Source organism: Arvicanthis niloticus, chromosome 8 (assembly GCF_011762505.2).
Source record: "Arvicanthis niloticus isolate mArvNil1 chromosome 8, mArvNil1.pat.X, whole genome shotgun sequence".
Classification (NCBI taxonomy): Eukaryota; Metazoa; Chordata; class Mammalia; order Rodentia; family Muridae; genus Arvicanthis; species Arvicanthis niloticus.
In genome coordinates, this window is record NC_047665.1 from 65,718,701 (window position 1) to 65,746,353 (window position 27,653).

The 27,653-nt window shown below is 39.2% G+C and overlaps 1 protein-coding gene across 4 annotated transcripts in view; it reads left to right on the forward strand.

The window, feature by feature from the left end:
• Slc39a12 (solute carrier family 39 member 12) overlaps window positions 1–27,653 on the forward strand; it is a 72,747-nt gene that overhangs the window by 37,232 nt on the left and 7,862 nt on the right. For 2 of the 4 annotated variants that reach the window (XM_076939522.1, XM_076939523.1), the window contains exons 9-13: window positions 31–138; window positions 8,254–8,320; window positions 12,173–12,331; window positions 14,366–14,553; window positions 15,764–15,877. In XM_076939522.1, the coding sequence (XP_076795637.1) occupies window positions 31–138; window positions 8,254–8,320; window positions 12,173–12,331; window positions 14,366–14,553; window positions 15,764–15,877 (636 nt within the window). The remainder of the gene's footprint in view (window positions 1–30; window positions 139–8,253; window positions 8,321–12,172; window positions 12,332–14,365; window positions 14,554–15,763; window positions 15,878–27,653) is intronic. The other 2 variants (XM_034510220.2, XM_076939525.1) reach the window with 1 other exon arrangement.

Here is a 27,653-nt window from a genome sequence, read left to right on the forward strand (position 1 = left end):
GACTCATTTTTCACTGTCCTTTTTCTGCAGGGTCTGCCGTTAGTTAATGGACATATGGGACATACCCACCATCTTGGACTCAATCCTGAATTAAATGACCAGTCAGGTGGAGGCAAGTCTATATCAACCATCCAGCTGGTATGTCAGTGATCTGAAGTGGTCTACAGATTAAGCTATGTTTCTTTAAACCTCAGTGCACAGAGGAAGCTTGGTAGGGTGAATGAACTGACCTGTTCTTAACCATAAGAAAAGCTGCTGAGAAAACTAGCAATCACCTTAAAGCATTTATTTATTTATTTATTTATTTATAGCACAAACCACATTCTCCACAGATTTAGGTCAGCATCTGTACTATGAGATGCACTGTGAAATATGATTAACATAATAATTTTCATTATTATTTTAGTTCTTTGTTCTCATAAGCCAGTTGAGCTTTGGGCTTTCCGCTTTGTATAACCCTAAGTCATTTCTTGGTTGATGCAAATAAATGCTGGGCAAGGGATTTGTTAGTCTGTTTTGGATGAGAGTGTTCATTTTCAGAATTCAGGAGAGAACCTATTTTGTCTAGTGCTGTGTGCCATGGAAAATACCATTGATGTGAATGGATTTCTTCCAATAGAGTTTTCCATGTTAATTTTAAAAATAAAATTTCAATCAAGGTCAATAAATACTCTCATTCTAGTTCTTAAGCAAAAGCATGTAGGGACAGGACAAATACAAGAGCGCACAACTCTAAACTTATGAACATGAATGGGGGTTGAAGTTCAAGGCTTAGCTGTATGTGAAGAGATACCAGAAATACAAGTAATACACACACACAACAAAGAAATGTAGCAGGAGATTGCAGATCAAATGTTAACTCAAAGATGGGAACATAAAAAAACGTTCCTTTAAAAGCAGTTTTAAAGCTGGCCATGGTGATGCACACCTGTAATCCTAGCACTAGACGGATAGAAGCAAGTGGACTTTTTTTTTTTCTATCAGCAGAAGTTTATTGGGGATTGTTGGCTAGCCAAGGTCAAAACTGCTCGTCCAAGGAAGGAACAGAATTTTGACAAAAGGCTGGCAAGCTGAGCGTGTTTTTTTTATAGCATGGGGTGGGGAAAGGAAGGAATTTTTGCATGGTTACACATGATTGGTTGCTTTACAAATTTTGAACATCAGCAGGCTGTAACACTGGGAAAACCTCAAAGGAGGGGGATAACCAAGAACAGTGGAACATTTCAGAGGAACCCACCCTAAACGATTTAGAGTCATGTGAAAATCACTCTGCACACTCATTTGTCTCAAGAATGTAGTTTTTCTATGTCACTGTGCCCTACCCTGTCATTACCAACTATTTCAGGTTAACTATTTCTCACTTGCCGTAGCCCAACCCTGAGGCTTGAGGAATGTTAATCCAGCAAGTGTCCTCTGATTCAGGGATAATGCTCTCCACCCGGAATGTGTCCCGGGGCAGTGAAAGCCTGCAATCTTACATCCAGTTCCGCTTTCTGGAACTTGCATTCTTTTGCTCAAGTTTAGGGTAAAGAAAAAGCATATATATATATATATATATATATATATATATATATATATATATCATAAAATGATCTTTATAATTTTTCACCCTACATCCCCCATTTTCTGATTAGGTTAGGTTTTTAATCGTAAAAACTCAATTATTAATAAGTCTATTCTCACCCCACTTTTTCTGATGTGAATCTTTAGAAAAGTTTAAACTCCAGTGTCATCATAATTATCATTTTCTTGACCTAAAGCTCTATATTGATGGCGCAACACAAAAAGGTGAACAGCACTTATCCTTCCTCTAACAAAAGTTACTAATCTATTTAAAATGCAAGGACCTATGGTTCACAAGTGGTCCAGCAAGGGAGGATAATAAGGTCGTCATTCAAGGGGACTTATTGAACAACTCTCAAGTCAACTTTGCTGCACCTCTCTATCTTTCTGTCTCTGGTCTACATAGAAGCAACATTCTTCTCTTAGAGCAGCACATAAACCTCTTTCTTTAAGAAACAGCAAGTCTAGTCTTCTTCTATTTTGTAGAACAACTTCTGAGAGGGAAGTCAATGACTCAACTTTGTTACTGACTGTTCTAGGGCTCTCAAATCTACATCAATGGCAGATCTCAGCTGATGAAAATAATGAGGTGTCTGTATCAATGTAGCGGCACCTGTCTCTATACCTGCAGCCACTCCTAGTCCCAATATAACAGCTAGAGTCAAGGAAATAGGCTCTCTGCTGAAGCATCTAGGGTGCATCTCAAACTCAAGTTCAAGAGTAGCTGTAGGGTGGTAGAAAACCCGGGGAACTAGCTGGACAAGTATACAATAATCTTTGCTCTCATCAAAGATAGCAGTAGAGACACAGGGTGTTAGCCCAGAGCTGCAAGCCTATCATTTATCAATCTTAGGCACTAAGTATCTGTTAGCAGGGGTCCTCGGGCTCTATTCTATTGGCTAGGGGTCTGTCTCTTTTTAAACACACTTTCAAAGTTGTCCTCTGACTTTTAACATATTTTGTGGCACATAGTTGTTTACATACACATGAAATCACATATATAATAAAGAGAAATTGCAAAAAGGAACAAATCTATATAACGATAGATTCACATTTTGATTTCAATCTTGGAATCACAAGCTGTCATTTAACCTTGGGTGTATACACCCTAAGCCCCACCCTCTAAGGCAGCATTACCCCTGTGCCTCTAGAGTGGGGATGTCTCAGGAGTCAAGGCCTGCTGCTCATTGTAGAATAGCAGGTGACCTTGAGCTAAACAGCAGGGGGTTGCTCAGGCATCTGGATGTTCTCCAGTTGGCATCAGGCACAGGTGTTGGTGAACTTCAAGGAGGTCGGATGGTCACCAGCGCCAGGAACAGTTTCTTAGTAGCCTGAAAAATCATTTCTCACGCAAGAAGGGACATTCTGGGTGTGGAACAAGGACAAGGGACACTCTAGCCAGCGCTGGTTCCTGAGGGCAATTTAGTTTTAAGGTTCTGTATATTCTCTCTACCTGTCCTGAGCTTTGGAGACAGTATAAACAGTGGAGCTTCTAATATCTCTGACAATTTCTGACTTACCTTAAAAACAAATTAAAACTGCTATCTGATCTAATTACCTAGGACACTTGAAACCTTAGGAAGGTCCCTATTCTAGGCTGTTTTCTCCTAGGTATTTTCTTATTTACTCTAAGTCTCATAAGCCTTTGCTTGTTGGCATATCTTACACTGTCTTATTATTTCTCTGGCCCAAAACCTGAGGTCCATTATGCACTTTAAATCTCTTAGCTGCTTGGTTGCACTCATATCTTAAGAGTCCATCTGTGTATTTAGTCTGGTAAGTCTTTTGTTTTCTGGGGAGTATAGTTCTCCTTTCTTGTGTGCACCATTGACTCTTTTTCTCTAGATAGTAGCTGGCAGGGTGGCTAGCAATCTGAGTTCTTTCTCTTACTCTGTGTTTTAAGTGAGGCCATCTCTTAGGCCCAAAACCGGGAAGGGCTCCTGTATCAAGCCACTTGATCTGTCCGGTTATTGCCTCAGGCCACTGAGTCTCCTCCCTTCTGGTGTCCTGGGCAATGAATATTTATAGTTGCTGGCTTTATCAGGGTTTCTCTTTTGGTATATAGCCCTGCGGACGTGGGCTGTGGCAAAAGCATACCTGCTGTCCATGCAGATGTTGATTTCTTGTCGGCCCCAAGTTCTAAGGTTGCTCTCTGCACCGACAATCCCAGGGGTGGGGAGTCAGCCCAGGTGACATTTGTGTCCACCACAGTAGTGCTGGCTTGTCTCTGACCAGCATGAAGAAAACTGCTCTTGTCTGTAAAGCAGGTTACCTCGGCTCCTGGCTGGAGTCAGTAGGAGAAGCTTTTCCTCTACCTGTGAGTTCTTGTCAGTTAGTTGCAGCCCATCAGGTAGGAAGTGTATCTGGACCCCCATCCTGGGGAGTAAGTCTCAACCCGACAGAGGATAGGAACAGTCTAGGATGACCATAGATGAATGGGATATCCAGCCCATCTCTTAGTCCACCATTTTTCAGGTAGTCCATGAATACATTTTGGCCCATTGGCCTGGAGGAGGACCCTGTGTCTATCAAGAGTTGGGTGGCTCCAAGCCTCCCTGTGTATCTCAATAGCTGTCTTCACACAGAGCTAATATCTTCGCCACTTGGGGTGTTTTTCAAGGCCTTGGATTTCCTGGCCCTGTCTTCTATTTGTTAGGGCCCTCTTGGACCCTGAAGCTGGCTCCTTTACTTGCAATGTGCACACTGGTCTTTTTCAAGGAGTTTCTTATCTCCCTTTGATTGAAGTCCCTCTTCTCTGCTTTCCGTAAATTCTTTTCCTGTTACCTTTCTTTTTCTTCACCTCTCTCTAGTCTCAGCAACTTACACTAAACCTTTCATCTTCTCTCTAGACTTACACTAAACCTTCTCCACTCCTTTTCTCTAGACTTACACTAAACCTTTTAATGACTTATCTTGTTGTCTCTCTAGCCTCTGAAGCCTTGTCTATACTGACAGAATGTCTAGAAAGGCTGTGGGCAGCTCATCTGATCCCTGCTTAACCTCATGTGAGTTGGTCAAAATTAGTGGGGTCTCATGTTCTTATACAAGATCTATCAATGGGATCTGGCATGGGCCTATCGGTGTCCCTTACCTTCTGTAACCCGCTGTTGACCAAGGCCTGATCAATTGATGGGGTCCCCATGTCTGAGGGAACATTCTTTTTCCGGTGTCCTCTCTTGTTCTTCACTCCTGAAGACCAGAACCTACAAGGGTCTTGTGGAAGAAAGGCTTTTATCAGGGGGAAGGTTATTCTTCTACTAGATTTATCTAGGTGACTATATTGGGCACTAGATCTAGGTGTCTGAGGGATCCTGGCCTATCTATTGCTTTGATAACTAACTTTAAAAATATATAATTATAACTCTCAGATGAATAATCTTGCTGGGGCTGTTTGTCTAGCTGCCCTGGCTCCACTGCCAGGTTTTTAATTACCTGGGCCCTATCTATCTTATTAGGTGGCAGGTGGAAAGCCACCGATTTGTTACAGCAGTGACCCCGAGGTCCCCAATACAGTCACACACACCAAATTAGGTGGCGGCCAACTTGCATGGCTGGGTGGCTCAAGAGGGCTGTGCTGGGGAACCATGAGCTGTCTCCCACCAAGTGCAGGCTGGGTGAGAGCACCCTCCATGTGGTGTTATCTATAAAGCACCCTACATATGGTAGGTGGGCTGTCCAAACCCAAACCACAGTTGGTGCCCCTTACTAAGGGATCTGCCCACCTCTCTGCTCTGCAGCAGCACTCTTGTACTGGTGGCTTCATCTCTTTCTCTGCTGGTGATCACGTTATCTCTTTTTAACTCAGGATGTTTAACACAGTAAATTAACAGCTAACACACAGACAATTTGCCAAGAAAACACACACACAAAAATAACACAGATAACTCACCCCTCTCACGGGCGGCATATAACCCAGGTGATACAGACAGTTCTCGCCCCTGCCACGGGTGCAGAGACCAAGTTACACAATAAGGGCATAGAAAGATAGCCAGGAGTCTGCCTGCCTCTGCCTCTCAAGTAAGACTCCAATAACCAGACAACGTGGTCAGTCTTCACAGACTCAGATTTAACAGATTCAGAAGACTTGGCCAGCCTATGCTGGACCAAGTCTAACAGATTTCTAACACACCAGCAATGAACAACTCAAAAATAGACATACTGCCATGAGAGTACAACAAGTGAGAGCACAACAACCGCTGCCCTAGCCTGCAGTGGCCATTTCTGACCTTTCCTCTCTGCCCCATTGTTAACACACAAAGAGACTAACAAAAGCCTGTCTCAATTGCCAGTGTCAGCCGAGAGGGATTCCACATCCTCTCCAGCACCTAGATGAACCCAGTGCCAGCCAAGAGGGATTCCACATCCTCTCTGACACCTAGATGAACCCCCAGACGTCTCTGGGGGTGTAGCAGCTAGTGACCTCACAACACGTCTGTCAGTCACTCGTTTATCTCCTCTCGAGACAGAAATGGTTTACTGCCCCTCATGAGACAGAAACACCTGCCAGTCCAAACCAAAAGTGCACTTTTTAGAAACCAAATAATTCAGACAGATAGGCACAAACAACTTAGACAAACCTAGACAAAACGGCACAGGAGAAATCAGATGATTTAGACAACCCAACACATGAAAACCAGAAACCAGGCAATTTAGACAATAGGTCACACAACAACCAGACAGAAAACTGCGGTGTTCCCTCACCTCCCAGTGTGGTTCTTGGATTAGGGTGGTCGCAAATCCCGGACGAGCCCCCAAATGAAGACCCCCAAACTTGGGAGACCCTTCCTCAAGTCTCAGGAAATCACAACCACCCAAAAATCACAAGAAACCATGCCTGGATGCAATCAGCAGAGGCTTATTGGGGAGAGTTGGCTAGCCAAGGTCAAAACTGCTCGTCCACGCAGGAACAGAGTTTTGACCCAAGTGGACTTTTCTTGAGTTCAAGGCCAGTCTGTGTATATGGTGAGACCTTATCTCTGAAAAGCAAAATAATGATGATGATGATGATGATGATGATGATGATGATGATAATTAGTTAATGAAATAAAATTATTTTAAAGCTTTAGTATATTTATTGCAAAGGTGCATTAAAATTTGATATGAAAGAGGATAACCTAAGGCTAAGATTAGTTTGAAAAATCATATTCCTCTTGGCTTTATTGGTTGGGTTGGAATAAAGGGTCTGGAGTGCCAACATACTTGGAAGAAAGTCTTTGAAGTTGACTTAACGAGTTTTGAACTGTTTGAACACTCCTCACCCTGACATAGCCACAATTCATTTTTTATTTAAGCACAGAACTGGAAGAAAATTTTGAATTAATATTAGACCATTTGATGGGTTTGATTTTCTCTCTCCTTTTTTTCGGGAAAATGTAGGTTGAAAATGGAAACTTTATTATTCTTTTTATTTATAAGAGGTCTTAGAGGCTTGCCTCTAAATTGCATTGTACTGTGCAATGACATATAAACTTCAGAAAATGTGTATAAAATAACAATTTGAATTTATATCTTTCAGTAGAATCAGAAAGCTTGTGATTATAAGTACATGTCTGGATAAGCTATAATTAGCGTATTGCCCATTCAGGTGGGGTGATAATCTGTATCCTTCAGCTCCTTCCTTTGTTAGTCTCCCTTCTCCCCAGACAGCCCATCTTCTGAATAGCTACTATTATTTTAACTTATGAACTCTAGTTTTACTGTTATGTGACAATGATACGAGGTCTTACATTAATTTCTGTCAGTTTCCACAACTTTGGGTGATTGGATTCAATGCAGACACTTTTTAAAAGAAGCATTTAGTAGTGGATGTAATGTAACCTTGGAGGTACTCTGTTTATGCAGCTAAGGGAAAAACATGATCCACATTGGGGAGGGACTTTCTGGTCATATGAGTGTTGAGCAGTCACTCACACTCCTTAAGTACCCCCTTCACTAAGTGCTTAGAAGGAAGCCTAATAGGTGTGTCGGATTACTATGCTGGATTTGGGTGGAATGGTTGTTTTAAATGTGTCCTCTTTACAAGTCAGAGTAAGAACTGTAAGCACAGAGAATGTGGGCAAGAAATTGAACTATAGACAGTCCAATCTCTGAAATTAAAATCATAACTCATGTACATGATGATTTCAAAATCTCACATAGTTAAAAACATTGAATCATACAGTTATATTTTTTGTCTGTTGTTTGGCTCTGTATATGGGCAAAATTCTTTTACTGACTGGCAAACCAATAAGAGAGCATTGTGCCATAGAGGAGGGCACATGGCATTGGGTTAACTTGGATTTTTCCTCTCTAGTTGAGTGTACCAGCCACTTATAGACTGAGAGATGAGCCTGTCCCAGGAGAACCTCCAGAAGACATGCCAAATTAGGTTAAGAACCATGCTCCAAACTTTTGTCTTTAGTAAAGGCTTATGTAACTTAAAGAGTTTAAATGAACCACAGGCTTGCTGAAACGTATTCAGTCCTCTATTGTGGATAGTATTTTTCCCTACACATAGATAATACAAAGAGTATGCTCTATTCATAGTCCTTGGTCTACTTTGTATGGTGTGTACATAAGATGGCAGTTCAGATATGTATCTGGAGGGTTCAAATGCCTTTTAAATGCCAGTGTAACTCTTTAGATATTTCAGATGCCAACCCAATGTCACAGTTACTCACTCTTTACTAATTATATTTTAATTCAACATAGAAAGGCCTAGAAGATTCACAGACAGCTGAGGTACCCATAAGCAATGTGCCAGCCTCCAACAGAAACTGTGAGTACCGATTTTACAGTTAAAATTCAAATAATAAGGGCTGAAGAGATTGCTCAGTATTTAAGAGCACCTGACTGCTTTTCCAGAGGTCCTGAATTCAATTTCCAGAAATCACATAGTGGCTCACAACCATCTATAAGGGGATATGATTGTCACTTCTGATATGCAGAAGACAGAGCACTCATACATAAGATACATAAATAAGTAAGTCTTTAAAAATTAAATATAAGAAGTGATACAGAAAAAAGGTTATATATATTTTTAAACAAATATGTCAAAAAGTAATGAGATTACATAGTAGAGCTCTATTTCATGATGAAAAGCTTTTCAATAAAATCTTCACGGAGAACTCATTCTTGTCTTCCTCCCAAGCATCACATACTAATATGAACTTTATTCCATTTAAACTTCTATGTTGTTCCAGATCTTTAATTCACTATTACTTATGGAGGCATGACTTCATTTTTATTTATTTTCTTTCCTGTCTGTCTCATTTGTTACATTGTCAACTATAGGCTTATATTTTTCAAAACCTATGTTAATAATTATATTTAAATGCTTTAATCTCCCTCCTAGTCCACCACCCACCAGAAGTAGTAGAAAGGAAAGGTTAATAGAGCAAAAATAATGTGAACCTGTTTAGAAATAATTCTTTGGGATGAATCTAATCTGTATTGTCAGGATATCAGCAGTTCAGTTCACATGAAACAGCAGCAGCAGCTCAATCTACTCACAAATATCATTCAAGAATCAGAAATGGCAGGTCGACCTAGAAGAAACCGTGAGGCTCTGCCGATCAGCCTGAGTCAACAGAAGCAGCAAGAAGCTGCCAGACCACCAGATATTCTTTGGTGTGTTTCTCTCTATGGGGTCATGACCAAGAATGATCAGAAACAGTGGCAAGGTGAACCAATGCCACACAGCATCATCCACTGTCTGTTGGGTTATATTTATATCCTTTCCAAACATCACGAGTTCTCTGAAGTGTCTGCTCTAGCAAAACATCTCACACCATTTTTCCAGGCAGTTTCAAGAAATACACCACATGTCTGCTCTCAGCAAATCATCTCCCCACATGTCTGCTTTAGTAAAAACATCCTCTCAGAAGACAATTTCCAGAAAAAAAACATCACATGACACAACTGAGTCTCCAAAGAAACAAGGAATTTTCACTTCAGTCACTGACATAGCAACATTCCAGTCAGCAATTCGCATTCACATCTTATTCTAGTAGCCATTTATTTCTCTGTGGGTGCACTATCTATCTATATTTCCTTGATTTCCACAATTAATTTATTTCTGTTGCTGGGAAGAGGATTTTTATTTGAGACAGGATCTTATCTTCTATCCAGACTGGCCTGGCACTCACTACATAGGTGAGGTTGACCTGTCATTTATGGCAACTGTCTTGTCTCAGCCTCCTAAGTGTTGGGCGTATAGGCATCAGCCATCCTGCTTGGTTTGTATCTATTATTTCTGAATTTAATCTATCTCTCATCTATTTATATTTAATCTATTTCTCATCTCATCCTTCATTGCTTATGTTTCTGAATAATTCTTTTCAAGTTTGGCTTGAAAAAAAAATTATTCTCTAGCACCTGAAATTTTCTTATTTATGTTACTCTTCTGGAACAAAACCTTCATAATGTTTGAATTCTAATCAGTCATGATTAGCTTCTCTAATTCTACAGCAATAAATTAGGTGATCAAGTATAAAAGGTTATCATGGAATGGACACCTCTTATATGCCAGGCACTGTGGTAAACATTTGGGATGGATGATCTCACTTGATTCTCCAATAGTTCAATGAAATGAGAGTAAGTATTCTTAACTTACACAAGTAAATAAACTGGTTGTTGGTGAGGCTGCACAGCTAGTGAGCTCTGGCATAAAGGAACAGAGGAAATATTAGTGTATCAAAATTTCCTTGTGATTATTTCTGCATATGCTGATGGATTCTCTCAATTCTCTTATTCATTAAGGATGTTTTTTTGGGGAGCTGGGGCTGCAGCTCAGTGGTAGAGCATTTTTCTGGCATGTATAAGGCCCTGGAATTGATCACCAGCATGAACAACACAGTCTGAAGATATGCTGTGCTTGAGGCCTTGTATATGTACTGCAGAACAGAATAAGCATGTTCATTGTCTGCAGTTTGCCATGTAGCTCATAATGTAAATACTAATAAGCAAAGAACAAATTATTACTACATATGTTATTATGAAAATAATTGCTCTATTTTTAGCAGTGTTAAATCAGGGAATTTACTAACGTTTTGATTCAAAATATGTAATTTCTTATTCTGTCCCATTCTGCTTTCAGGATGTTGCTTAATTCTTTTGTAAATATGTTTAGTTTGTTTTATATGTGTGAGTATTTTGTCTGCATGTATGTCTGTGCTCCACATGGGTGATCAGTACCATCAGTGGCCAGAGGAAGGAGTCAAATCCCCTGAAACTGAAGTTAAAGATGGTTGTGAGTCTCCATGTAGATGCTGGAAATCAAACTTGGGTCCTCTCTAAGAGCAGATAGTGTACTTAACCTGCCAAACCATCTCTCTGGCTCAAAGATATTACTTAATTCTTATATAATTTTTAGTTCCAGTATGAATTTGGAATGTTTGGCATCTAGTGGTCTATGCCAGACTTTGTTGTTTTTACTTTTGAAATAAAGGAAAGGGAAAAGGAGGAAAGATATGCCAAATCTAATTAGGAGCAAAGTGTGGAAACCACACCAGGGAGCCACAATCATTGCATGCAAATAATCTTTCTACTACAGGTATCAAGCTTGGCATACAGAAAGAACAGTGAGCAAATCCAAATTAAAACATGCAACCGCTGTTTGCCAGGAAAACACTGAGTTAGCTTTGACTCTGTGATTGCTTGTCTCATATTACCTCATTGGTAGGGCTCAACTTGTATTTCAAAAGACAGGATGTGAAAATCCTATCCACGGTCTGATTTAAATAAACAAAACCCCAAATCAGATTAGTTCTAGCCTATGCTTTGTGGTGGAAAATTTTAGATGGTTCAGACATGCGTGACTCTGGAGACTGCCAGGCACATTAACAAAGGTTTAATATTAGAGTTATTTTGGTATCAAGTTTATTAAATTGCCAGCAAATGCTTATCTTCTCCTTGGTGCTTAAACGCTCTTGCTGAATATGCATAGAAGCACAGTGTGTTCTTTGTGGCTTACATGCAAATGTGTGCATTTGCCTTTCATCTTCCTATCTATCCATATTGTGGCATTTAGAAGCCTTAATCAGAGATGATAAAGTGATAGACAATGAAAATAGGCCATGCAGTCTCCTAGAAAGGGCTAGATCTCTGAAACTGTTATACTTGCATGTATTCTATCAGTATCTGAACTGCACTGTAGGCATAAGGAGTCCCCCCCCCCCCCTTTTCAGGCAGCTGTTCTATAAATGTATCACTTTAAATTAAATTACTTTATAAAAAGAAACTTTGTTTTTGAAAATTGGCAGGAGCAGCTAAGTGATTTCATGGTGTCATATCCTGTGTGTTTATGATTAATTATTTCCGGAGCTCTTTCCAGTTTTAACAAAGGATTAAATGAGTTAGTAAACCCTGAAAAGGTGTAAGTTTGCTCTATCTTTTCCTTTTTCAGACTGCAGATTAAACCTAGTCCTTCATATTTGCCAGACAGGAGCTTTACTACTAAACTATACTCTGATACATTAATTCGATTCTTGTTTGTTTGTTTGTTTGTTTGTTAGAGATAGTGAGGTCTGAAGTGAGAATGTTAGAGATGGGACAGGTGCTTGGATGTGAGGGAAGAGTGACATCCCTGCTACTTTATTTATACTACTCACTCCTTCCTTTCGTTCTATAGGCAAAACCATCAGCTTATTGGCCGTTATGATCCTGGTTGGAGACAGCCTGCACAATTTTGCAGACGGCCTAGTAATAGGCACAGCCTTCTCCTCTTCATTGGAGTCAGGAGTGACCACAACAATTGCTATTTTATGTCATGAAATTCCACATGAAATGGGTAAGTGTTCCTGTTTCTTGGGGGATTCCTAGTTCATCCCCATGAACAGCTTGCTTGAATTCTTCTCCAGACTCATAATAAAAAAAAAAAAAAAATGGTAACCTTATTTTTCAATTACCTCCCATTTTTTTATTTATTTAAGCCATAAGCAAAACAAAACAAAAGATATCCAAGTAAAACAAAAACATGTACCCTGAGATAAAGCTCAAATACACTTTGTCTTCTTTCCCAGGGTTAGGAATTATGCCCCAGGGATTCTAGCTGATTTGGTATAGGAGAGAGGCATTCAGAGAAGTCATTCTAAATAACTTTGGCAAAGACTTCAAAATCTGCATGTTAAATATAGTAAACATGTTGAGAGGGATACCATTGTGTTTAAAAATGGGCCTGTGAGATAACACACTTAAATTAAAATCAAAGCATGTATCAACATGATTAATATAGAATATTACAGCTAAGCATAAAATTGAAGCAATAGATATATGGTATCAGATACCCATAAGATCTTTTGTACTGTATATACTTAGCAACCTTGTATACCAATCTTGCTTCCTAGGAACCAGGACTAAAATAACTAAATAACTAAAATAAGTCTTTTAAAAACAGGCCTGGAATCAGAGGAGGGGGAGCTGTCCACATATGTGTACTAGAAAGAGGCCTCTACCTGGCTAGCTTTAATTGTCAATTTGGCATAGCCTAGGGTTACCCAAGAAGGATGTATACATTGAGGGATTGCTTAAATCAGATTGGTGGTCTGGGGGCATGTCTGCAAGGGATCATCTTCATTGTTCATTGATGGGCTAGGTGAGCCTAACCCATAGTGGACAGCATCATTCCCTGATCTGGGGGCCTGAGCTGTTTAAGAAAGCTAGCTAAGCATAAACTGGGTTGAGCCATCAAGCAGCATCCCTCCAAAGTTTCTGATTCAAAGGTCTTGCATGAGTTGCTACCCTGAGTCCATCTTTCTGTGATGGACTGTGACCTGGAAGTATAATACAAAATAAATCCTTTCCTCCCCTATGATTTTAGTCAGAGTGTATAACCATAGCAAAAAAGAAAGTAGCATAGGCTCATTCTGCTTTCAATTTCAAGTTCATGTTGTTCCATGGGTAACTCCTGCCCTCTTGTGTTCAATGTCCATTCCCCAAAGTCCAGTTACCAAGTTATTATTGACCCCCTTTAGCCAACGTCCTTTATGCGCCCATTAAAATTTAACTGTTCTGTACATTAAACCCCATGGCCATGTGTTTAGCTGCTATACTAGTGGCATGGTATTTGACATTCAACCTCAAATCACCTGGCAGTGTAGCAGTTTGTAGCAGGCCACTGCAGTAGCATCAAGAGCTATTTCTGGGAGCCATTATGTAATGCAATCAGGGGATGGAGCCACACATGTTTCTTCAATTTCAGCTTCTATTGGGTGATGGAGTCTGAGAAATAAACACTCTAGATTTGGAGGTAAAATGTTCATCTTTGACACAAAGGTGTGGCAAGGTATGCTGTTCTCTGATCATGAAGACAGAAAATCATTTTCTAAATAGAGATTTTGTTACTCTTACTAACTTTTTGAGGATTTAAAAAAAATCTCTAATTAAGAAGTTTTCCTCTTTTCCTACAAACAGATCTGAAATAAGTAAGCTATAAAAACCTATAGAATATCATGATTCTCGTGGCAAGGATCCAGCAAAGCAACAACAGAAACCAACTCAGAAACTCCAGGGATGAGGGTGTCTTTGTTTTTCATTTATCTGATTTAAAAAAAATGCCACAGAGTATCGGGGAGAACATGTCACAGACCTCCCTGGATGGGTTATATTTAGGCAAAGGAATAGAATCTCTCCACCCTCAACTTCATCTGGGTGGTGAGCTCCAGAGATGTAAGGTAGATGTGCTTAATAGCTGATCATTCATCTTTACTTCTTGAACAAGTTCCATTTGCTGGAATTAAAAGCAAACCAGTAGTCCATGAACTTATCAAAAGCATCTTCATATAAGTTTTGGTGGCATATTTTCTTCCTCCATCCCAAACTCCAGGAGACTTTGCAGTGCTCTTGAGCTCAGGACTCTCTGTCAGGACTGCCATCCTGATGAACTTTCTAAGTGCCCTGACAGCCTTCATAGGACTGTTCATTGGTCTCTCTGTGTCTGCTGACCCACGCGTCCAAGACTGGATTTTAACAGTGACTGCTGGAATGTTCTTATATCTATCCTTGGTGGGAATGGTAAGCTTTATGTGTTTTCTGTTTTGTTTTGATGACATCAGAAATGGGAAAACTGACTGAAAAGAGAAAGTTTTTAATTAATTTTCAATTAAAATGGGAATGTCTTAGGAGTTGTAAAATGTAGATAGAGAGAATATAGAACAGTAAATATTCTGTGGAATCCAAGAAGATAAATTGTAAGCAGAAGGAACATAACTTAAGACTCAGAAAATGCTGACATTCTGACAGTAATGGAAGTGGAAGGCTGTAATCATAGCCCCAAATCCGGCAATCAACTATGCTATCCCTGCTCTGCCTCTGTACAAAAAGCTGAGACTTACAGCTGAAAATGGAAATACTCTCAAACAGCCATTCTTCCTATAAGGTAAGCAACAGTTCAGCAAAATTTGTCATTAGACTCACAATCAACCTCATGTCTTAAAAAACAGTTCATTTTTAAATATGGAAGGACTATCATTCCGGTGAAATAAAGAAGATTATGGCAGCCATTTGGCATCTAAATCACAATGTATTTCTTAACGAGATCCTTAATAATAATGAAAACCTGCTCAATAATTTTCATTCTCTATAATCATATTAAGAAATCTAGAACCTCAAAAATTGTACCCACATGTTCTGTCCCCACTTCTTTGTTGCCTTCTTTCCCTCTTCTGTCTTCCTTTATTTCCTGTTTTCTTGTGTAATTCTCTCCATATGATAGGCCAGTTTTCTCTAACATTACCCTCTGTTGGACTTGTTCTCATTTTAAATAGGTTTAGGATGGGGCTGGGAATATACCTCAGTTGGTTGAGTACCTACCTGGCTCGAATGCACAGATCCTAGAGTTCATTCCCCTGTAGTATGTAAGCCTGTCATGTTGATGCACAGCTGTAATTCCAGCACATAGGAGACAGAGACAGAAGGATCAGGAGTTACAAGTTAATCCTCAGCTGTATAACGAGTTTGAGGTCAGCCTAAGCTACAAACCTTGTCTCAAAACCAAAGTGAACGACCTCCTAGAAAAAGGTAAATTATCAACCCTTCTTTTGAGTTAGAAGACAGCAAAGGAAAATGAAATGAATGAATACTTCAGCCCGAACAAAAGCAAATTCTGTTATTCCCTGTATCCTGGAGAAGATAACGCCAAATAAATAGTCTTGAAGGTGATTTGTGGAGTAGATACTTAGGGATTGACTAACAGTGCTGTGAAACCTGGTTATTTGCTGTCCAGGAAGTAAGTACAGAATTGTTCCCTAAGAGGAAAAAAATAAGACAACAAGAAGTGGAGCTTCTACAAGCCGAGAGCCAGACTGTCCTGAGGGCAGATTTCAGAGTGGCTCCCAGGGTAAGTACCAGCTTTGAACCCCAAGCTTCTGATCCCTGGCAGCTTCTCTTAATCATGGAGTCAACACCAGGCACACTCTCTGTTTAGAAATATTTCTAAATGTTACTTGCCATGCTATCAAAACATTTTAATTTTAATAATGAAGCTAAAAGGACATGAAGTTCTACCTCTAACTTTTGCCTCCCAACTCGAAGTCACGGATACTCCTGTGATTCTTCTGAAGTAAGGAATTGGGATTTCTAGCCTTTTGTAAGTTTGAAAACATGCCACCACTTCCCATTAATTGAGGTGAACTACCCATCACTTTTCATTAATTGAAGTGAGCTACCCATCGTTCAAATACCTCTGTCAATCTTCAAGTTCACTTCTGAACCCCCCTCCCCATTTCAGCTTCTTACTTTCTTGTCCTTTCTGGGCCAGTTGTAGACAGTTGCAGAATTTTCTTTTTTTGAAGTTTGTTTTCTAACCTAGATTGTATTGCTCTTCAAGGTATGACTGATGTATAAGTGCAGAGTCTATCATACACTCTCTCTCTCTCTCTCTCTCTCTCTCTCTCTATATATATATATATATATATATATATATATATATATATATAAAGATTATTTGTCCCATATGTCATGTGGAATGTCATGTGGAATGTCATGTGTCATTTCCCTATCACTGTTCCTGCTGTGTATCCCTTAAGGGTAAAAGAAAAAGTAAGGTGGGCTAATATCCTAGGAAAGACCAGCTAGCATAAATTTTGACCATATTGCAACTTGCCATTGGCCAAAGAAAAGTCAGCACCCTGGCAAGAAGACAGGAAAGAAAATCCTGTGAATTTCCTGGGGCTGCTTCTAAAATCCAGGTCCCTTGGTCTCACGGCCTTCAGAGTAAATTCTAAACAAATACAGATCTTTCACATAGCGGCGACTTTAACTGTTGCTGTACTCTGGGGCTGTGCCAACCAAAACAGTCTGTCATTTAGAAAGAGGAAAACATGGTTCAGAGACCATAAAACAGCAAAGAAAATAAATGAAAGTAACTGAAGGGTAGAAAGAGACCATCTTTGGGTAATGCAGTTTGCTGATCCTCCATGTTTATCAGGCTCGCCCTGAGGAGAGTTAATGAAAAGACAAGCTACATGTGTGGTTTGTTTGTTTGTTTGTTTGTTTCAAAGAAATGAAACTCCTAAAGAGAAAGAAATGTGGGCAAGAAGGGGCCATTAGCAATGAGGTCAAGTTGGAAGGAAGTCTTCCCTAGGGAAAACTGCCAGCCTTCATTCTCCCAAGTGGGATGGCTTTATCCAAACCCATGAACTCCAAGTTGTGTTGAGTCCTTTCTAAAAGGCATGAAGAAACACCGCAGCTCTGTGTGGCCAGGGGAAATCAATATACTGGGATGAAGATCAGTGTTCCAACTGGGTTTTCCTCAAAGCAAGGACAATGACACATGAAAACAACCCCTCCACATTTGTGTGTGTGTGTGTTGGAAGTTAGAGGTCAGAGGTCATCCTCAGTATTTATTCCTCAGAAAGAGTACATCTTGTTTATGTGGCAGGGTCACTCCCTCAGAGCCAAGGCTCACTGATTAGTCTAGGCTGGCTAGCTAGCAAGCCCCCATGATCTCCTTGTCTTTACCTCCTGGTTCTGGAATTACAAGTACATGCTATCGAACCTGACGTTTTATATGGGGGCTAGAGATAAAACTTGGGTTCCAGTCGTAAATGCCAAACACTTCACCAATGAAGTTATCCCCTCAGCTTTAAAAGGTGTTACTTATGGGCTTTTCTCCCATTGTCCAAAGATATTCCTATAGGCATTCTCTCTCCACAGTGACAGAGATGACAGAGATGTTTCCTTGGAGAGCCCAATGACATGACATCAGGGACATCCCAGGACAACTGTGCAAGACTAATCCTTATCTCCCAGGGCCTGGGTGGGGTCGGAGATGGGGACGGGAGAGTACAAGTGACATAAGTAAAAGCCATTAACACTTTCCCTGTCTGTCACTCAGAAGTGCATGTGCCCTTGTTTTAATTTCAAGTTCCATCTATCCAAGCTTTCTCTCTGCAAATAGCTAGCTGAAATGTCCACAAAGACTTTACAATAGTAGTCAGAAAATGTCCAGTCCATTGCTGCCCTTGAGGTCCTATTTGCTATTTATCTTCTTAGACCTCCAGAATACAAACTTGTTTCTCCTTACCCTCATATAACCCATGTCCCAATTTGGATTTCCTTCCTGGTGGGCACAATCCAGGTGCCACTGAGAGGTGTGAGCCTTTGTCATTATCTTTTATGTTCCCAATAGTGGCCTGCTCACTACTGCTAGATTTGAATGCCCAAGGGACACTCTAAGGACTCTCCCAGTTTCTAGATAGAGTCTTCACAGCAGCAACCCTGGCTTCTCAGTGTAATCAGCAATCTGTGTGCCCATCACCATAGCAACATTCTTTGTTGGTTGAACATCTAATGGATTTCCCTAGATGCTTAAATTTTAGTCATAGCGTCTAGTTCATTGGGATCTCTTATGTCTTCTGCTGCATTATCTCTGGGAACAAGGTCTCTGGTCTGGTACTGACTTAAGGTTTTAGGAACAGGAAGCACAAACAAAACAAGTGGAAAACTAACAGTGTTGAGGTGTCAGGAGTTTGTGATTTATTGCTTTTGAATCTGCTGTAATTTCTAGTCTTACCTTCTTTAAACTTTGGATGTAGTTTTCTCTTTATTCACTCACTTTATGAGGTAGAATGTTGAATGGGGTTCAAAAGCTTCTTTTATAACATTAGCATTTAAAGCTAGATGTTTCCCCACAAAGCATCACTTACTGACCCCCCTTAAAGTCTGTGCTTTCAGTATGCTCCTTTGAAGTGTTTTCAAATTCCTCTGTTATTTTGTTTTCTTTTTGATGCATGGATTATTTAGAAGTATATTGTCTAAGCAATATTTGAAATAGAGGTGTCTTTCAGTTGCTGATTTAATTCAATGGAATTTTAGAGCAGGTATGTTTTCTTATATTAGTACACAGGTATGCCTTGAGACTTGTATATCACACAATCTGTTTTGATGAATGATATTTTAGTTGTTAGGTATGCGGTTCTGAGAGCACCAGTTAAGTCAACCTGATTAATAGTATGAGTCATGTTTTCAAATAAATTCCTGATTTCTCCCAGTGGTTTAATGCTAAAGTATCAGTTCATGTCTGTGGGTTTGCCTGCTTCTTCTCTTAGTTCTGCCAATGTTGTTTCATGGGTCTGGCTTCTGTCATTCGCTACACATATATTCAAATTTTTCTTTGTCAGTGTAGGCTGCTGTAACAACACTAAAGTCTAGGTGGATCTTGCAACAGAAATGTACTTATCTCAGGAGTAGAGACTGGGAAGGCCAAGATCAAAGTTTTGGCCAATTGGGTCCCCACTTAAAGCATTCTTGGTTTCAGACAGATGTCATCTTGCTATGTCAGCAATGAGAGATTTCAATCTCTCATCTCTTACAATGGTACTAATTCTACCATGATGGTCTCACACTCATGGCCTAATTAATTTCTGATATGGTTTGAATATGATGTATGTGTGACAGGTTTATATACTAAATGCTTGTCCCATAGCTGGTTGGATGATTTGTAAGGTACTAGTAACTTTTAGAGGTGAAATGTGACTCAAGTAAGTAAGACACTGTATTAGGGTTCTCTAGAGTCACAGAGCTTATGGAATGTCACTCTACATTAAGTGAGTTTATTGTAATGACTTACAATCTATATTCTACCTACCCAAACAATGGTTAGCTGTGAATGGGAAGTCCAAGAACCTAGTAGTTGCTCAGTCCCATGAGGCTAGGTGTTTCAGTTATCTTCTGTAGAAGTAGGTTCTAACAGATGTGCTGGCAATTTAGTAGAAGCAGTCAAAGAAGAGTGAGTCTTCCCTCTTCCATTATCCTTATATAGACATCCAGCAGAAGTGTAGTCTAGACTACGGTGTGTACCACCACTCATAGATCTGGAATTTGCTGAGTTCAGGCTAACCTTGAACTCAGATCTGCTTGATTTAGTTTCCTGAGATTAAAGGTATGTACTGCCTTGTCTCAGCCTAAGCTTTTTATGGCCAATATGCCTCCATATCAAGATCCAGGTCAGAAGCCTGTATCTTCCAGCCTTAAGATCTTGATCATGGGTGTGCCCTCCATTTCTGGATTGAAGTTCATTCCAGATGTAGTCAAGTTGACAACCAGGATTAGCCATCATAGGCACTAAAGGCATATCTTTGAAAGGTATATCTGGCCCCATCCTCCTTTCTGTCTTCTGTCTGTCTGTCTGTTTCTCTGCCTCTCTCTCTTCTTCCCCTTTCTCCATATGTGCATGTCTGTGTGTTCTCTCTATCATAAGGTGAAAATCTCCACGATGCTTACCCTATGATATTGTGCCTTAACAAGGGCACAGAATTACAGATCCAAGTGTCCATGGGCACTTTCAAACTCTGACATTTCCTCTCTGTAAGTTGTCAGTATAGGGTTTTTTTTTTTTTTTTTTGGTTGTAGCTGTAGAAAAGCATCTGGTAAACTTCTCAGGACCTCATCTTCAAAGGTTTTTGCAATAGGTGCGAAGGTTTTTATGTGTAAGTTCTGTGGAGACCACACCTATAGCACTCATTGCAGTACTGCTGTCTCCCTAGTGAATTGACATTTCTACCATCTCTGTCTGAGACAACATCCTTGCCTTGGTGTCTCTTTTCCTCTTAACTGTTGTGGGCTGTCCTTTCTGTATTTGTACCTTCCCCCATCATTTTGGGAACCAAGTGGTATAGCTCAGATAGAGTACTTGAAGGGGATATAGCAGAAGTATCTGACATAACCAACAATCTTTATTTATTGTCCATTCACCTTGCTTGTTCAAGCTCTACAAACCACTAAAAATCGTCCTTTGACAATTTAATGCATGCATATAATATATGACATTTTCATATATATGAAACACACACATATATATGATATATAGAAGTTTGGATACATGTATAATATATAATTTCATATACATCTATATGATACATATATTTCACATATATAATTATATTAATCAGCATTCTCTAGAGTAATAGAATTTATAGAATGAATTTATATCATATCTTTCTATAATAATTATCTATTTCCATCTATCTATCTATCTATCTATCTATCTATCTATCTATCTATCTATCTAGATCTATTAAAGCCTGAAGAAGAAGGCTCTAATGGTAATGAAGGAATAGACTTGTCCACAAGAGCAAGCAGGAGGGAAAGAGTCCTTTCCCTGTTCCATGTCCTTTATGTAGACTGCCACAAGGAGGTGTGGTCTAGATTAAAGTGGATCTTCCCACATTAAAGATCTGGATTAAAGGTATATTTCCCACCTCAAAAGATCTAGATAAACGTGTGTCTTCCTACTTCAATGGATTTAATTAAGAAAATAAATCCCTCAAGGGGGTACCCAGCCATTTGGGTTTTAGCTAATTCCAGATTATAGTCAAGTTGACAACCAAGAATAGCCACCAAAATAGAAGTTGACAATTTTATACATTTGTATGTGCTATTTTATACGTTTATGATATATGACTTTAATATGTTTATATATTATACTATAGTCACACTCATTTTTCAACCCTCTCATCTTTCTCCTGCCTCCACTGCTTTCCTCTCACTCAGTCTCTATTCCATTTTCATGTCTTTTTGTGTTGTTTTTCTCTTTGTGAGCCATTAGTTTTAATCAAGATGCCTCATGTAGGCATGGGTATGAAGTTGTCTACTGGAAGATGAGTAACTCATTATAGGCTACATCACTGTAGACAATGACTTCCTCTCTCTTAACAACTTTGAATAGTCAATAGGTCCCTTGGGTGGTATGGGGTCCCATGAGCCCATCCCCCATGTGTGGATAGATGTTTACTGGCTTTGTTTTCTGAATGCTGTCTGTGGGCATCCACAGATATTATAAGTTTGTGAGTGCCACAGAATGTCATGCCCATAAGTCAGCATTTCATGCCCTGTCTGTATCATGTAGCCCTTCCATTATTTATACCATTTCTTCTTAATGTTTCCTGAACCATGGAGGAGGGACATGTGTGTCCTGTTTAATCATGAGCATTCAACAATGACTAGTTCTCAGCATCTTGACCAGATATGAAACTTTGAATTAGATGTTGTTTGCTGCAAAGAGAAACTATTTTTCTTTAAAAAAAAATGCTTAGGATAGCACTAGCCTATTGGTTTAAATTAAATATTTAGAGGCAGTTTGACAATAGCAAACAATAGTAGTAGTATTATCACTCCTAGTATTTATATATCTTCTTTCCCTACAATCATCATGCCATTATTGTACCAGAAAGGAGCTCTTGCTGTGCAAATTGATATTGTAGCATGCAAGAATTAAATTAAAGTTGGGAAAGACCATTTCTAACTCTCCTTCCCCAGGTGCTCACATAGCAACTTTTGTCACAACAAAAGCTAGCCACCAGAGAGTAAGCTTCCAGTTCAGTTCTAGCTGGAATTTCTGCTATTCTGCAGCCAAAATAAGTGATATCTTCAGCAACAGGCTCTTAACATCCAGTTCTGGTGGACAACTAATGACAATAACCATAACCCATTCAATTTATTGTGGTCAGGGAGTTCTGGGTCCTTCCTGACCAACTACCCCTAGGGAAGTGCCCCATAACTGGCACTAGGATTTTCACTCAATAAACCCTGGTTTCTAGGATCAACACTACCCATTCATGCATGGTACTTTCTCTAAAAGTCTTTTATTTTAAAGGACTTTGCCAATATTTTTAAATTAGCTTGTAAGGTAATGAGTTTCCATATGGCTTCTTCATATACCTTTAGTTTCACGTAACTACCTTCCTCACTCCATATTCTTCCCATTTCTGTTTATACCTTTTCACCCTCAGTATTCCTTTCCTCTGTTTTCATAGTACATTTTCTCCAAATCTTAATTACACCCAGATCCATTGGTTTAATGTTTTGTTCACAGTCTTCTGTTTGCTATAAATATTTTTTGAGAAATAATCTTTATACATACAACATTCTATCAAAATTATAAACATATAACTCCCCCTAATCTGGAAGAGTCTGTGACTATATTATCTAATGTCCAAAAGGACTTGTAGATGTCATGGAGGTTTAAATGTTTGAAAATGAGTCTTGAAAATGGAAAGCCTTGACCTGGCTATGATCAGGGGGAAAGGGCTAAAATGATAAAATGAAGGTCAAAGATATGTAGAGTTGTTAGATTTAAAGACAGAGGAAGAGGCCAGGAGCCAGGGAGCATGGATACTCTCTAGTCTAGAAGATGGAAAGGAGAATTGACTCTTCTCCAAAGCTTAGGAACGGGGGCCAGCCCTGATGGCACAGGGATCTTAACCTGGCCATACTCATGCTAAAATCGGGACCTACAGAACTATAAGATAATGTGTTTTGTTGTTTCAAGGCTCTCAGTTTGTGGTCATGTGTTAATAGCAGCTGTTGAAAACTAATCCATCCCTTTGGTAGCAGCTTATGTTTAGATGTAATTAGAAACGGAGACAGCTTTGTAAACGCATCTTTTTCTGTCTGAGAAACTAAAATCTCTTCTTAGAAAATTCTCAGAATTGAAAGTGTACAGGATTTCTCAGGCTCAGCATCTCTCAATTTAATAAATCACTTAGATGTAAGGAGGAATAAACTTTCAGAGTAGCTTTTTCAGCAGTTTGGGTAGAGAAGCTTCATTTTTTTAGTGACTATCATATATTCTATAATATATAAATTAATTAATTTTTAAAGAAATATATGGTTATGCCAGGAACGGTTTATTTTTGGAGCTGAGGCAAAGTCTGAAATCTTCAGGCATTTTTCCCTAAAGTTTTAGATCCTGCAGTCAGTTTCTATAGCAACAAGTGAGTAGAAACCTCAAGGGACTCTGACTGCAGTTGTAACTAGAGATGTCCCTGGAATTGGGGGAACTGGACAACTTCCCAGGGTTCACTGTGTTAATAGAACTAGTGGATGTTGGAGATCTAAAACTCACTGAGGTGGCAGTGTGGAAAGAAAAAAATTCAAGTAGAATTCGGGTACCACTTCCTTGAAATTGCAAGGCAAATCAGATGAGAATTCAGGCAGTTCTTCATAGCTGTAGATTAAAGAAGTTGGTTATCCACAGACCAGAGAACCCAGGAAAGAATTCTGTCTGCACTGGACACAGGACACAGAGATTTCTCTGGTCATTTTTCTCTAAACAGCTCAGAACAACAATTATTTTTGTGTTGTCTTCTCCTTCTCAGGTCTTATAAATAACCTACAGTTGATTCACAATACAGAGGAAGATTATATTGACTATATGCAAATATTGAATTACTTTATGTGAGGGATATGAGCATCTTCAAATTTTGGCATTGGAGGGCATCCCTGGAATAAATGTCTTCTGGACACTGACAAATGACTAGATGCCCAGTTTTCAATCCTATTCCCTACACACACACACACCTGCCAATCAACATACCACAGTTTTCTGAAACTTGCCCTATAATTTTTTGATGTTCCTTCCCAAAGTCTCATCCTTTTCAAGACTATCAATACTTTCCCTTTAAATGCATGTCTTACGTAATAATGGAAGAAGAAAAGCCAGAGTGAAGGGCATTGTTTAGAGGAATTTTCTAGCTACTGTACTCAGGAAAAGACACATTATCTTATAGTTCTGTAGGTCCCAATTTTAGCATGAGTATGGCAATATGTACCTTAATACATGAACATATACAACCGTTCAAATAAATTAAGTAAAATGATGTTGAGGATACAATGAGGGCAAAAGACTGAAAAGGTAGGATCCAGTTCAATTTCATAGTCAAGTCATGAGAAGTGTATCCTAGACATGTGTCTGCTTCATTTCCTTCTCATCAAACTTTTCTATCTTGAAATAACAATAACAGTAACAGTTAATGTAGCATTTGCTGAGCTGTGGCAATTATGAAACAGCCTAGACAACTATTGATAGTTCATTTATTGGCTGGGTTTAGTAATCAGGTCTTCAGGTTTTTTTTTTTCTTTTTCCCATAAGTTTTAAAGAAAGCAAAATCAAAATATTCTGTCCTTTTCTTTCACATGAAGAAAATTCCCTGGAAACTGGAAGATGCTGGAGAAAGAACCTGGCTGTGATATCATTCCTGATTTACTAAGATCAAAGTTTAGAATATCAGTTTAAATTTTTCTTGTTATCCAATACCTGTACTCCATACTATGAATTTTTCTTTACTGCTTTTCCTTCACCCCACACATTTTGGTGAAATTTATTTTATCTTTTTTTTTTTTTTTTACTTAAAATAATTTAGCCATTCTTAACATTTTTTTCATTAACTTTAGGGTTCTTTTTGAAGTCTCTTTGTTATACATTTCTAGTTTAATTGTAAGAGCAGATTCAACATGGCTTGTAGTCTTTAAAGTTACAAGCTGAAATGATTTGTCTTGCTGAATGTTCTGTTTGATCTATAGAAGGATTTGTAATCTGGTCTCCCAGGATAGAAGAGCCTATAGATAGATGTCTGTTACATTCAGTTGCTGCTGTTGCTACTGAATCCAGTGTCTTTATCACAGAGAGGAGTTAAGGTCTTTAGTTAAAATAGTACATTAGAACAGGGACAGTGAGATGATTCAGAGGGTAAAGTGCCTGCCTATAAGCATGAAAAGCTTAGTTAACACCTCAGGACCCACACAAAGAGAACAAACCACTGCAAATTGTCCTCTGACCTCCTCATGTGGCACATACACAGCGCGCGTGCACACACACACACACACACACACACACACACACACACACACACACACACTAACACATATATTAATGTATTCCTCCTTTTGGTTCTAATAGTTTTGCCTCACGTACCCCAGTGTTGTGTTTGAGGTGTATTCACTAACTAAAGCCTTTATGTCTTGCTGGAGTGCTACATTTTATCATATGCAATGCTCCTTTTACTCCTGACAACTTTCCTAGTTTTGCAGTGTGCTCTCTAGAGTTAATACAGCTACTCTGACCATTTTAGTATTTGCATGGTGAATCTTTCTCATACCTACCCTTGTAACCACGAAACACCTGCATAGTAAAAGCATGCTTCTAGTAGACTTGTATCATTGAGTCTTGCTTTTTGACCCACTCTGACAATGTCTTTCAATGGGTGTCTTCTGACCACCGCTGTTGTAGCGATTACAGACATATCTGTAGTAGCATCTACTGTATCTCTATCATGTTACTCTTCTCATTTGTTCTGTGCTGCTGTTTTTCTTTTGCACTCATTTGCTGTCTTTTTTTTTTTTTTTTTTTTTTTTGGTTCAGCATTCTATGTGATTCTGCTTTTTCTTCTTCGAAGGATGCTTAGCATCCTTTTTATTTTTAATTCTTTGATGGCATTTTAGAAGATTTTATGTGTATGTGTGTTTAGTGTGTATATATCTGTGCACTATATGCCTGCCTGATGCTCACAAAGACTAGCAAAGGGCTAAATCCATGGGACAGTGTGACTCCCAGTTGTGAGCTGCCACGTGGGTGCTGGGAATTAAACCCAGGTCCTCTAGAAGAACAGCCAGTGCTCTTAACCACTGGGCCATCCCTCCAGCCCTGAGAACCCTTTATTAGCGCTTGTCTTCAAGTTGCAAAATAAATTTACAACAATTTCAAGTCTACTTTCTAAAATCTCTCTGCTGTTGTGGCAATAGTGCAATAAGAACAATACAAGCAATTTAATTCACTCACTCATTCTTTAACTATACACAGATGTATAGACTGACATTTCTGACCCATACCCTTTTTCTTTTATTGAGAAATTTTTATCTTTTGACATAAGGTATGTTTGTTAATGCTATTTGGTAGTAAAAAACAGCATACTTAAATTTTTTTCTCCAGTTTATTTTCTGAGAGATCATTTATGTCCTCTGTCTTTCTCTGTGTATACACCTCTCTCTCTCTCTCTCTCTCTCTCTCTCTCTCTCTCTCTCTCTCTCTCTCTCTCTCTGTGTGTGTGTGTGTGTGTTTACCTGTGCATGCACATCTGGAGGCCAGAGGTTGTCACTGAGTGTCTTTCTCTATGGCCCTCTCACTGAACCTAGGGCTCATGTTTTTGGATAGATTGGCAGATTGGATGTCTCATCCCCTAGTACTGGAGCTACAGATTTGAAATACCTGGCTTTCTTCTTAAATGGCAGGGGGAGTGGGTTGTGAATCTGAACTCCTGCTCTCACTCTGGCTCAGCAAGCCCTTCACCTTGAGCCGTGTCACCAGAATGATAATGTTATACCATAGGTAGACTTCTGCTGGTGTATTTTTTTTCCTTTACTAGTTGAGTAGTATTTCATTCCATCTTCTTGCTTCCATAGTCTCTACAGACATGCCATATAGTTATTATTTTCATTTATTTTAAGGTAAGGCAGTTTATTCTGGTTTCTTGTAAGTCTGTCTGAAGTTTGAAAATCCTTGATCAAGATACAGGAATTTTTGGCATTTATACTGCTTTGTAGTCTCTGAATTTCCTGGATATTTAATCTCTTGACATCTATTTGAGAAAATTTTTGATTGCATTTTTTTTTCATATATAGAATTGTCTCCCCATATTGTTTTTTAAACAAAATCCCAATCATTTGGTTTTACTGAATGAAGACTCAGGAGCCAGATGCTGGAGTGAAAGCCTATTAGCTCAGAGAGTCAGAAAAAGCTCCCAGCTTACATTTTTCCTCAACTGATTGATGTCCCAGAAGGAAAGAGCCTGTTTTCCTTCTCTATTCTCTTAAAACTCCCTTCAAACTGAACATCCATC